This window comes from Lolium rigidum, chromosome 3 (genome assembly GCF_022539505.1).
Source record: "Lolium rigidum isolate FL_2022 chromosome 3, APGP_CSIRO_Lrig_0.1, whole genome shotgun sequence".
Taxonomy (NCBI): domain Eukaryota; kingdom Viridiplantae; phylum Streptophyta; class Magnoliopsida; order Poales; family Poaceae; genus Lolium; species Lolium rigidum.
The window spans coordinates 44,648,174-44,661,810 of record NC_061510.1 but is presented as its reverse complement, the minus strand read 5'-3'; the positions used below and the strand labels follow the sequence as shown (position 1 = coordinate 44,661,810).

The window sequence follows — 13,637 nt, the reverse complement described above, 5'->3', positions numbered from 1 at the left end:
GCTCACGTCATCGAGTGTGGAATTTGGCTGTCTCTAGTCCCTGGTAGACTAGCAGTGATAGTAGAACTGGAGTACTCCGTATTATAGTACATATTTCTACCGTGGAATATCACTATCTCAACTAGCGCATTTGGTTCCGTGTCCAGGATTTCAGATCAGGGAATGGAAAGCATTGTCAGTGCAGTTTCAGGGCATCTTGTTCTGCGGAAACAGGCAACCTCCACCCAGTTGCCCTGCACGCCACCCGGCGTGAGCGTGACAAAAGAAACTTGCAAACCGGTTGGTTACTAGCAAGAAAGGAGACAAAATTACTCGCGTCAGTTCAGTTCGCCACTGAATGCATTCCAAATTTGAAATTGTACTAGTAGTAGGTCGGTTACCAATTGATTTCACTCCAATTTTCATGCAAGGAGCTATATTTGTATTTGTGTAATTATTAAGTTGCAATCTTACAGCGTCGTCATTGCTCCACTGCGGGCACCAAGGAAACCAAACCAAACATTGTGGTGAATGATCGATCATCTCTCAGTTCCTCTTTGAGCTAACGCTACAATTTTTATTTATTTATTTCTTGCTCATTCATTCCTCCCGGTACTTACTACGTACAAGAAATTACTACTCCGTTAACCCATCACAAGGGTCAAAAATCAAAGAGAGAAGAAGGGAAAAGAAATAAAAAACAATTGCATCCAGTTCCAGTCCCTGAGAACCGAGCTGCGAGTTCCCGATCGAGGCAAGAAAAAAAAATCGACCAAAGACAGGTCCTCAATTAAACAGTGTGTCCATCTGCGCCTCCCTCGCCGGCGTCGGCGAGCTCACAGGCAGCGGCGGAGGCCTCCGGAGCAGGAGGCGGCGGCGGCGGGGGAACCTCGCGCTCGTAGGGGGAGAGCCACTTGGCGCGCATGTACTCGGGCTTGCGCCACGGCGGCAGGTGCAGGCCGCGCTTCTTGAGGCTGGCGCGCGCCGAGTCCGCGGCGGCCGCCACCAGGAGGCGCAGGCGGTCCTCCCGGCCGACGAACACCGACGGGAGCCGCTGCAGCACGGCCCGGTACGCCTTGGTGGGGCGCGCGACCTCGAACTGGGACCGGAAGTCGACGTCCACGATCACGCGCTCCCGGTCGCCGCGCTCGGAGCCGGCCGGGAGGAGCACGTCCACGTACGCGTGCTCGCCGGCCGGGTGCGACGAGGACTTGTCCCAGCGGGAGAGGCACAGCGCGGCGTCGTGGCCCGTGGCGACGAGGGAGGCCGCGAGCAGGCGGAGCAGGTCCCGCTTGCGCGCCCCCGCCGCGCGGTGGCGCTCCACCAGCGTGGAGACGTCGGCGAGGAGGTTGCGCTCGCGGAGGCTCGCGCAGTGGACCAGGCCCTGGAGGGAGAAATGGAACAGGGGACAGGATCAGTTCGTGTTTCTGGCTTAATAATTTGTCGCCACCGGCAAGCGGCGGGCAGGCAGGCCGGCGATATCAGAATTTAGTAGTGATTATGGAAGCGGTGGGATGCAGGGGATGGTACCTTGATGGTCTCGGCGGCGTCGGAGAGGGCGGAGGCCTCGGCGGCGGCGGGCCCGTCGTCGTCGTCGGAGGCGTCGCCGCCGTTGAAGCAGTTGCAGCAGCGCGCGGCGGCGGCCCGCTCGCCGGGGACCACGGCGCCGCCGTCCTCGAGGAAGCTGCGGACCATGCCGTCGAGGCACACGGAGCTGGGCTCCAGCAAGTCGTCCTTGTCCCCGCCGGCGGAGACGGACGGGAGCCGCTCCGCCGGCGAGACCCGCAGCACCTGGCGCTCGAACAGGCGCTTGAGGCGCGACTTGGCCAGCGCCGCGGGGGACGGGGACGGGGACGGATCGATCTGCGCGGTCGCGGCGGCGGCCTTCATGGCTGCGGACGGCGGGGTCGACGGGGCGACGGGGGCCGGCGGGCTCTAGAGATGATCTCCTCCGGCGATCGCGTGCCGCATAGCCGTGGCCGGGCTTGGATCGGAGGGAAGCGGCTAGGGTTTTTTGCGAGTGAATTAAGTTTGTTGTGCTGTGAAATCGAATCCTTTGGTTGGAAGAAGACGAAGAGGGGAGCAGGAGATTTAAAGGAGTCGGGAGCGGTGACGTGGCGGCCGTAAATGCGGCGTGGCTTCCTGCGTGGTCGACCCTATCCTCCATGCTTTCCTACGTGTACACTGACCGGTGGGCCATGCTTCAGAAACCCCCGAATTACCCTCGTTTGGCCTCTAGTTTTGATGCGCGAATTCTGCTGAATGCCGAGGGTAGTGTGGGCATTTCGCAGGTGACAGGGAAGAGAGGGCGGTGGTCTGCCCGTGGCCAGCAAAACAGGGGAGGTGACTCAATTGCCATGGTCGTTTCTTGCGGGGTTATCAAAGATGAATTACGGGGCATTTGCTTGCCAATTATGGCTCCCATTATTACACAGGAAACAAGAAAATTATGCATCATTTACTTGTTTTATTTACGACCTGCTGCGTCCTCCTGACGTGGAAACATCGAATGTGTGAATTAATGACTTTCATTTTTGGAAGACTTTCATGAGAGGCCATGTCGGTTCATCAAATTAAACACTGAAACAATGGCGGTTCCATCAATTCGCAATCCGGCATAAACTTGCCATGGGCGATCCCCGTGCCACCGGATCGCGGAAGATCTCATGGCAGTATGACACAAACGGGGCAGCCGTGTCGCCCAAACAGATTCAGGTAGAAGCGTCAAACTAGCCGAATGGTGTTGTTATGTTTGGACAACACCACTAGCCTCCAGAGTTGCCCAGACGAGAATGATCCGGGAGCTTTTTCTCGGTGGTGACTCCCTATTTTTACTTTAAATTTTTATTATTGTAATATTTATTGGAGATTCAATTCACTCTAAAAATTTATATAATATGCTTATCTAACCATACACTAGAAAAACTCTTAAGATTTTTAGACATTACATCAAGTATAAATAAAGTTGCGGGCATATACACATAAATATATATATATATATATATATATATATATATATATATATATATATATATATATATATATATATATATATGCTTATACATTACAAGTTAAATAATCTTCAAAAAAAATTAAAGACAACTTTTGTTCTACAACATATGTTTTAAATTTATACCATTATAAAATTTTCATTAGTATATATACACTACAATTTTATAAAGAGCAATTTAAATAATTGTAGCAACATTTAAACATGGCTAACTATCAAAATTAATAGATGGAAAATTACACTTTTTAAGTACGTGGTATGTGAAAATGTAAGTCATAGTTGGGTCTAAAATTTTAGTACAACATAATGTATTCTCACCAAGATTCCAACTTCCACAGAATATAGCAAGACTATAAAGAATTTGAGGAACCCATTAAAAGAGATGTAAATGCTATAGCCGAGGTGGCAGATGCATATTTACGACCTCTAGTCGATAGCGCAGAAAAAGAAGAGGTATGCGCAGAAGAGGAAGAGGTACGCGAAGAGATCTCTTTTGTAGAAGAGAGAGGACCCGATGAACCTCAAGACCTCATCCTTGAGCAAGATATTATCGTAGAAGAATCTTATAGAGAACCCGAAAGAAAAAGGAGATAAAGAATTAAAAATATGGGTGATCCCGGTGCCTGCCGGATCACGGAAGATCTAATGACAGAAACGGGGCAGCCACGTCCCCCAAATGGGTTCAGGTAAAAGCGTCAAATCAGCCGAATAACGTTGTTATGTTTGGAGAACGCCACGAGCCTCTAGTGTCGCCCAGACTAGAATGATCCAGGAGCATTTTCTCGGTGGCGACTCTTACTTTTTCTTTAAATTTTATTGAAAAATTTATTGACGACTCAGTTCACTCTAAAATTTTATATAAATATGCTTATCTAATCATACACTAGAAACACTCTTATTAAGATTTTTAGACATTACATCAAGTATAAATAAAGATGCGGGTACACACACACACACATATATATATATATATATATAAATTTTAAAAAAAGGGTGATCAAAAATGAATTATGGGGCATTTGCTTGCCAATTATGGCTCCCATTATTACAGTGGAAGGAAGAAAATTATGCATCCTTTACTTGTTTTACTATGACCTGCTGCGTCCTCCAGAGTCCTGACGTGGAAACATCGAATGTGTTGATCAATGACTTTCATTTTTGGAAGACTTTCATGAGAGGCTATGTCGGTTCATCAAATTAACACTGAAACAATTGCGGTTCCATCAATTCGCAATCCGCCATGCACTTGCCATGGGCGATACCGGTGGCTACCGGATCACGGAAGATCTCGTGACACAAACAGGGCAGCCGCGTCCCCCAAACTGGTTCAGGTAAAAGCGTCAAATTGGCCGAATGGAGGTGCGGCCATGTTCTTATGTTTGGAATTTGCCTTTGTCTAGTCGATACCTACGAGCCTCCACAGTCACCCAGACGGGAATGATTCGGGAGGGTTTTCTGGTGGTGACTCCCTATTATTACTTTACCTTTTATTATTGGAAAATGTATTGACGTTTCAATTTACTCTAAAATTTAATGTTAATATGCTTATCTAATCATACACTAGGAAACACTCTTAAGATTTTTAGACATTACACTTTTCTGATCTCTGCCATAAGATTCAGGATATATATGCTAGAATACACTATAAATGAAGATGTAGGCATATACACATAAATATATATCCATGTACACTATAAGTTAAGTAATTTTCGTAGAACTAATTTAATGAGAACCTTTGTTCTACAACATACAATTTTATTTTATACCATTTAATTTTTTTCATTAGTATATATATTGTACAGTTGTATAAAAAGAGCAATATAGTTTTTTTTCTTAGGACTAGCTCACCGAGCGTGTCGCTCGGTAAGAGCAATATAGTTAATTGTAGCAACATTCAAATGTGGCCAACTATCAAAAGTAATAGATGGGAAATTACACTTTGTTAAGGGGTATGTAAAATGTAACTCATAATCGGGTATAAAAGTTTAGTATAACATAATATATTATCCACAAACTTCCAACTTTCACGGTTTGCTTTGTCGCGGATGCGAAATTCCCTGTTGTTGTTGGGCTGCTCGAGAAGACGATGCGCCAGCAAGCCAAGAAGGAGGAACAGTGGATCGAGGTTGCGAATGAGCAGCCCTACGTAGATCTCAGCAGCGACGACGAGTGAAGCCTCTGCGACGCCGTTGACGTCGCCTACACGGCATTGGCTCCCATGGGTGTCCTGGAGCCCATTTTTGCTACGTAGAAGGGTGTGGCGACGCTGATTATTAAGTTTCAGAGTAAATTTTTGTGTATACCGCAACTTGTAAGATGGAATGGTTCGGAACTGCATTTTAGTTTGTCTTCTCCATTTCTTTAAAAAAAATAGTTTGGAATAACGTATGCGGAGGCGTTTGTTGAACCTCAAATCGTGAATCTATACCTAATAATAAAGGGAGGATTGTTTCCGTCGTCCGTCACTTTTTTGGACGACTTTACCCTTTCACCAGATTAGATATTACTACCAATGCCACCGCTAAGTCACCTTACGCTTCGTTTTTTTCTTCTTCACTGGCACGCCCACCCCGCGCTGATTTGTACACAGCGAAGGCTTCCTCTCTGCAAGGGCACGGCCGCATCCTGCTGAGACAGAGCAGGGCCGCACCGGTGGGGGAGGAGCAGGGCCGACGCCGGTGGGGAGGGGCAGGGGAGACGCCAGTCGGAGGAGCTGGGGCGGCGCCTGTGGGGAGGAGCAGGGGCGGCGCAGAAGCTAAGGAAGGTCGGGCGGCGCTCGCCGATGGCCGTTGGGGTGGGAGAAAGGGGAGGGCCGGGCGTTCGTCGCTGGTGGATCGGGAATAACGGACAGAGCTTGGCGAGCGAGGCGTTTGGGTGGTGCGGGAGTTGGGGGCGGTGAGGGCGAGAGCTCCTCTCGTTCGTCGTCCCCTCCCTGCCCCTCGGTGATTCCTCGAAATTCCTCTGTCTCGGACAGGAAATAAATTGGCACCCTCTGATAGCGAATCCGCCGTTCTGAACGACGAGCGGCTTTGACGCGGCTGAATGACCTCTATCCCTGCAGCCTGACGCTCCTGAAGGAGTCCCGGGATTTACTAGCCATGGCCGCCACCGCAGCTCCCGGGAGACGGCGTTCCGGCCGGCCGGCGGCCACAGGGGGAGAAGCTTGAGGCAGGAAACGCAAGCGGCGTAGCAGCGAAGCGGCGTTCAGTCAGTCAGGCGGGATCGACGAAGGGGATTAGAGGAGGCAGCGTTGCCAGATGCCGATGATTTCGTCATCTACAGTAGATCCATGAAGCCGCGGCGCACTCCTGATCGGCCGTCAGGCCACGCGCGATTGAGGACGAGAACAATCTGCTGAAGCTGAGTGATGCAAATGCGAATACATAGTCGTGGGCTGCTTTGGTATGTGAACTGGATGACATTGTAGGCTGGAAGCATGGGAGCATCACCGACAAGTTTGCTACTACTCCGTATACACGAAAAAATTGATGCTCTTGATATTTGCTTTCTAATGTAAAGAGGATGATATTGCCACCGAAGCTATACATCCTAGCTCGATCACTCGACTGTATAAAGCTGTTGGTGTCGATAAAAAAAATACTATATCAATCATCTCCTCCAAAATTTGTGTGCCGCCAATTAGATGTATCTAGAGAGAAATTATTTTCTCATCAGAGCGATATCATTGAACTCGAACTACTAGCTGTTGTCTGGTTGTTTCATGTACAGAAAAGAGAAAGGAAGATACAGAGATCTTACCGCCATTGAATGCCGTTGTTGCATGTTTCTATTACTCTTCTATCATTAGAGATCATTACACAAAAAAAAATATGTTATATTTATATAAATTAATTCATGATCTTTTGCTTCACATCAGGGAGGTTAGGGAAGAGTGCACCGGGGGAGGCGGAGGAAGACGCCACACCGCACCAAGGAGGAAAAGCGAAGTGGGCGAACGAATCCAGCCACGAGGTTCGGGCAGCTGTCATCCTAGGCCACTCGACGAGGAGTCGAGGACACCTCCTCTCCGCATGTGCTCTGCTCCGTCAACACCACCTGCAGGCCCTCGGACAACAGATTACTTCTTCCAATTATTGTTTTGCTTATGCGTCCCAAATCTAGCCAAAAGAACATGAAGTCAACCAAGTACATGTGATGTGTGTTCATAGTGTCGCTAGCACAATATTACACGTGTAGAATTGATTTTTTTTATTTTTACTATCCTGATATACATAATTCGTTTATTTAATGTGGTGCCGTGGCAACGCACGGGTTTTGTGCTAGTTTTACCTCAAACGCGCATTTTCAATTTGTGATTTGAGCGATCTCGTAGGGATAGAGGAGTTGCGGGCTACCAGACGCGTCCTAGGGCTGAGCCTGAAGCGCGCGCTCGCCCGGCCAATGATCCTGCCGGCCGGCGAGAGAGGTTGCACCCAAGCAACGCACTTGCGTGCCACGGATTCAGCAGCGAAACGAGCGCAAGCTAGCCCATGCCGGATAATTGAGGGCCACCACCAGCTGCAAATTGTGTGCCCGGCTCTGTCGTGTACGTTCTTATCCATGGAATGGAACTCAAACTAGTGGGCAGCTTGCACATGACTTTGTGGGTAATCGATGTAGCATTCACGCGTGTGCTGCTGATGCTTCTCCGGATCCTCACTCAACCTCGGGTGGCTCCGATGTGGATCGATCGGGGACCCCAAGATTCCGGCTTGGTCGATCGGTCCTGCAACCTGTGGCTCCCATCGTTTCACCGTAAAAATCGATCGAGTTGCTGCCGCAACGTGACCGACCCGATTGCTGGGATTGTAGGCATACGGCTGGGTGGGTAATCGCCGGATCGGTGCGTTGCGCCGTCCCGTTTGTCTCGGCGTGGTCGTGTCGTGGCGAACTGCTAGGAGGGAGGGATCTGTTGGTACCGTCCATGACGACTAAATTTGTCCCCGTGCAATTTGTGGCTCTACGTACGGTTCCGCAGAGTTTATAGCTAGCCTGTCAGGTGTCGGCTCGGCTAGAAGGCCGCAGTCATACCAAAGCAAAATAGGGTACTGATTTTTCTTTTAAATAAAGGAGGTTTTGCAAGAAAGATCCGGACCTACTTTACAGCAACTCAGGAAGTACAAAGCTCCTCGGAAATCGCTGTCGACTAGATGGACGAGGAGGCAGATGCACCTCACTGCCACGATCAAGATCGCCGTCGATGAGGTGGACGAGGAGGCGGATATGCCTCAGTATTTGTCCCGCACAACGGCGCCATAAGCACCATAGCGTCGCTAAAGTTGACCAAACCCTAGCTTTAGGGATAAAGTACAGCGCCAAGCGCAAGTCGAAGGCTTGCACCTCCTCCCGCCACGGGAGCACCGAGCAACAGAGGTGGGGACCGACCCATTGATTTCGGATAGAATACAAGATAAATGGCGGCGGCTAGGGTGGAACCCTAGATCGCCTCCTACTTCTTTTCGTGGATGAAAAAATGCTGCTCGCTCCACCAAATAACATGCCGCCCTGAAAGGTAACTCATGCTCAATTGATGACCGTCTCTTGAAGAAATTGATGTGTCTGATCGCAAGGCAAGTGCCAATATGAAAAGAAGCTTAGAACATGTCCAACCATACCAATAGAGTTTTTCTATTCATGTGGTCGTATGAGATGAAATAGTCTCCTCCCCTACGGCGAGTCCCTGTCGTTGGTGTCACTGTATCAGTGGATTGCAGCAAGCATAGAGGAGATATGAACCAATTCGTGTCCGAGAAGGACCGGCCCCTCCTTTTTTGCGCGCAGAGAAAAGAAAGGTAACAGGTCATATCCAACTTTATATATCCAGCAATCAGTCAATCAAGGCCATGATCAGGTTATACGCAAGGATTTGGATTTCGTTTTCAGAAATTTACCGGCCCTGGCCGAGATGGGCGAAATTCGCCCATTTCGGTATTTCTCGGTCAATCTCGGACGAAAATAGAGAAACAAAATTTGAATCTGCTAAGGGAATTCGACCAAATTTGGTCCAAAATTTGAATTTCTAGGAAATTTTTGACAAATGGTTGACTTTTTAGAAAAATTCATAAAAAATCCTCAAAATTCAGTAGATTTCGTCTGGGAAATTATCTTACCGGTCCTGACCGAAATGGGCGAAATTCGGACGAAATTCGAATTTTCCGGACGAAATCCAAATCGCTGGTTATACGGCACATCATGCACTCAATGCTTCCCTGTTAGTTACCCTCTCCGTTATAGTAGTAGTACCAAAAGATTATGTCGAGTACAAATTGGGTACTTTGATTAGAACCTAGCACAAGACTGGTCTCGATCGTCTTAACCACGTTTTCGTGGGCGATTTCTCGATGTAGCCATGCACTGAAACGACCCAATTCGATCCGGGCGTGAAAGTTTCTTCAGCCGGCCCTCTCCGGAGGGTTGTCCTTAATTAAAGGACGCCTGGCCTGATGTCTAAATAAAAGTTCGATTGATGAGAGGGAATCGCAGATGATGACAGGTACAAGGAAACAAAAGGGTACGAGCTCACAAGTTGTGCATGCCATGGCTCACGTACTACGTACCGGCAAAAAGTCGAGGCAAGCGAACAAACCCCTTTTCTTCCATGACCCCATCAACACCATGATTCCCGTGCTCGCCTTTTGCACGGTACGCTTTCCGTTCCTTTTCTCCCGTCAATACGTGCCAAGGCTAATTGATCGTGCCATCATCGACGTCGCTTCCGATTCACCCAGGCGCCAATGCTGCAGAGGAGAACGCGTGTTAGGACACACAAACGGCTTAGCTACTCTTGACCCGGGGCAGGCCTAGCGGTCCAACATAAATATTTGATAGCTTTTGTACTTATAGATAAACAAAAATAATTTACATAGTGTAAATTAAAGGATAAAAATTCAAAATTAAATAAGAAAAACCCTAGCTACTAGCATTCCGCCACTAGCGCCTAGTCATCCTTCCTAAGGTCCATGCAACCCCCAGGGCCATGGTAGCGGAGGAGGTATACCCGGTGTCGCTAGGGCAGATGTTGGCGCGGGAGGTGGCTTGCGCATCTGGCTGCGAGATGGGGTGACCGACAACGTCACAAAGTTGCACTGCGCCAGCGCGGACCCCCGCAACTCGGCGGCAAGGCTGTGCCACATGGCGAGCTCATCGAGCTCGTGATGAGCTTGCTCTAGGTGATAGCCATCTCCATGACCTCCTTCCTTAGCCCGGGTGGCTGGACCTCCTCCGGGTTGACAACCAGTAGCTCGAGTGGCCCGCCTCCTTGTCGTCCTCGCCGTAGTTGCTGCCTTGGGAACCCATGTAGCCTCGGCTCAAGTAGAGAGCCATGGGCCACCTCCGCGAAAGAACAAGGCCTGGTGGTCATTCCGTTGATTCTTGAGCGGAGAGGACTTGCCCATGGCGTGCGTCGATCTCTAGGTTTGGAGAAGGGTGATGAAGCCTCGCAATGGCGTGGAAAAAATGGTTGCTTCTGCATGTCCTAAAAAAACATGAGGGCGGATTGCGATCAATGCCTACCACGAAAACGTAGCGCTGCCCGTCAGCGTGGCGCATAGAACGCGAAGCTAGGGCTATTAATCGCGGCGCAGAGGGTGACGCCGATGCCACCCCGCTAGCCATGCCGCGCAGAAGGAGAAGCGGGCGCAGATATTACCAGGCGAGTCCAAGCCAGCAGCAGGAGGACATGCACGGGTTTTACGATGTGTTTGGGGCGACGCATTTGCTCCCAAATTTAGGCTGCAAATATATCGGCACACTGCACAGATAAGTTAGTTCGTTTGCGACCGGAGTTTTTCCTGTATTTCTATCCGCATATGGACAGAAAAGAACCGCGTGGATGCGTTTAAGTTGGGCCATGGACTTAGCTCGTAACCCGTGCAAAACCCCTCTCGAGTGGCACTGGCGATAGACGCCGATCATCATTCGATGGAAGCATGGAGATCGGCGAGGCACACATGATGGGTGAGTGGATGGTACGTCGGCATCCATTGATCGGGCGTCCGGCCCGGGGCCCGCCTACCGGAGTACGTAGAGACCACCGTACGTCGCTGCGCGGAGGGGGCCCTCGTGCCGGGCGCGCCGTGCGTTGGCCGGCCCGGCAGGAAGATGAATGCGGATCATTGCATGCATGTAGCCAACTGATGGATTGGATCATGGCTTGCGTTGCGTTTGCGTTGATGGGAGCAGGCAGGCATGTAGGTGTGTGCCCTCCCTGACCCTGATTGCTTTCGTGCGTGTGCGTGCATGGTCCATTCTCCCTTGGTGGTGGGTTCATGAACCATGAGTGTCTGATTAGGTCTAACACCTATCCGATAAGCAACTAGTCATGATGATCCAGGAAGCGCTAACTGCTTTTGTAGTACATATGCCCAAGGAGGACGTGCACTCTGAAATTTCTGAAAATATCTGATCTACCAAGCAAGAAATTCACAAGTTTTCTGAAGCTGGATCAGCCAAGATCTCTGTAACAACCACCGCAAAAGTTATCTGAAAATGGCCTAACATCGGTACCCACTGCTGAAAAGGGCTTAAACGACTACTACACCGATCGGTGATGGATGACCCATTCAGAGTTGCAGTACGTGGTGGTGGGGTTGCTGCGAAAATGCTCCCCGCTCGCATCCAAGCCGCAAGCCCGCAAGGGCACAACCAACGCCAAGGGCGGGCACTGTTTTCTGAATAACCACCCCGCCAGCAAGAGAATTTTTGATGCCCCCAACGTCCAATCCACTGCTGCGAAGAACTGATCAATCGGACTGCTTCTCGGCCCGTTGGTTGGTGGGGCGTGGCCAAGATTGGTGTGGGAATCGTGGAGAGGCCAGGGCCAGCCGCTGTGCGTGATGGGAAATAATGGATATCAGTTCAGTTGCGTCCATGCCTCTGCAGAGCAGCGCCGGCCATGACAGGGGCCTATGGCGCAGGTCTGATCTACCTATGGCGCATCAAAGAGTCTTCGAACTCTGAGCGTAGCGCAAGCATGGGAGATACTGCTATTCAGATCAGGGGCTCCTGTTCTCTGCCGCGCCGATCAATGGTAGCCTACACTCCTACAGGCAGACCTACGCCCCGGCACTCCGGTGAAGACGCTGCCGCCGAATGCCCTTTCTTCAGATGTTTTGAGATGAAGAGCGAAAACCAAATGGAACACATCTCATGGCGCGAGTCAGGAAAATATAATCATTTTACATGCCTGTAGGGCTTGCAAAATTTCAGTTCAGCTCTTCCGATTCCTGTGATCTACCCAGAGACCCAACTTTTTTTTTTTGAGAATCCCCAGAGACCCAACTTGTGTCAGTTATTCAGCTCAATGCCTAATCCACAGTCGGCCCATGAGGGGTTTTCACAGGGCCTACTACGGATTGACGCAACGGGATCACATATATGCCGACCTGTGCGACCTGAAACTCGCGCTGCACACCCCAGGCGGGAGTATTGCGCCGGCCTGCACAGGCCTTTTTCCTTTCTTAATTAGATTTTATTTTATTTTTTTATCTTCTCTGTTTTCTTTTTTTAATCTGAAATTTATTGAAATTCGAAGTTTTCTAGACATGGAAGTATTTTATATTTGCACATCTTAATTTTTTTGATATTTTTATAAGTTGAACAGTTTCTAAAATAATAACAATTTTGAATCATTTTTTCAAATCTAAACAATTTTTTAAAAGTAGTTTTTTGTAAAAAAAATCATAAGAATATTTTAAAATCTGAATATTTTAAATAGAAAAATTCATAAATGATTTTTTTAAAGAATAAAGAAATACCAGAAAAGTAAAGCAGAAAAGCGGACGAAAAAACACCCAAAAATTCAAATAGGGAAACTAGATAGAAAAACCGCACAAAAAATCAAACAGGAAAAACCGAACATAAAAACACAAAAACAGATAATGTGCATTGCTAGTCGGCACATAGGAATTCACGCAACCAAGGCGGCACTCCATGTAGTATATAACAACATGGAAAATATGCAACATCTATTTGAGATGTAGGAACATTTTTCAAAAAGCAAAGAATGCCACCTTTTTTAGAAACGTGAATACTATTTTACCTACATAAACAATTTTATTGTATGGACCAATAACCACTAATTTATTTCATGCATATTCAAAAATATGTTCATAATTTGAAAAAAAACTTGTTTGCGGGCTTCAATAAATTGCTCACAGGGTAAAAGAAATTCATGCGGTTTGACAAAATGTTATGGGGTCCTAAAAACTATTCACGGATCATTTTTTGAAAATGTTCATGCAGTTAAAGAAAAGTTTTTCCATAAGTCATACATATTTACATGGAAATAAAAATAATGTTCTGCAAATTGTAAACTAATAGAAATTAGTAGTTGAAAAGAAAATGCACGGGAACAAAATTTTAGAAGTTGATAAACATGTCCATACACGCTTCAGGTCAGTAGAAAAATAATACACACGAGGCAAAAATTCAGAAGATAGATCGGGCTCATATGCTCCTGCCATAGTAGAAAAATCAAAGAAAATAGTCACCAAAGTTAAATAAATAAGAACCGAGTCTTTTTTGTAATGAACATGAACATGAACATGTGTTCTAAGTTCTGAGTCCATGCAATGTTGTAGCCAGAAAAGACTGCGGTGGTCTATGCAAAACAAAACAAGTTTTTAGAGCAGTCAGTTCTGTTTTTCTT

At 48.0% G+C, this 13,637-nt stretch overlaps 1 protein-coding gene across 1 annotated transcript; it reads right to left on the bottom strand.

The window, feature by feature from the left end:
• Positions 1 to 485: 485 nt before the first annotated feature.
• Positions 486 to 1,869, bottom strand: LOC124695882. The gene is made up of 2 exons (XM_047228687.1): positions 1,510 to 1,869; positions 486 to 1,363 (listed from the first exon to the last, which is right to left on the bottom strand). Exons 1-2 carry the CDS (start codon positions 1,867 to 1,869, stop codon positions 770 to 772), a joined length of 954 nt encoding a protein of 317 aa, XP_047084643.1. The 3' UTR covers positions 486 to 769.
• Positions 1,870 to 13,637: the final 11,768 nt, after the last annotated feature.

Coding starts and splice junctions, on each gene's coding strand:
- LOC124695882 (XM_047228687.1), bottom strand. CDS start 1,869: ATGAAGGCCGCCGCCGCGACCGCGCAGATCGATCCGTCCCCGTCCCCG. Junction 1,364..1,509: donor ACGCCGCCGAGACCATCAAG/GTACCATCCCCT, acceptor TTCTCCCTCCAG/GGCCTGGTCCACTGCGCGAG.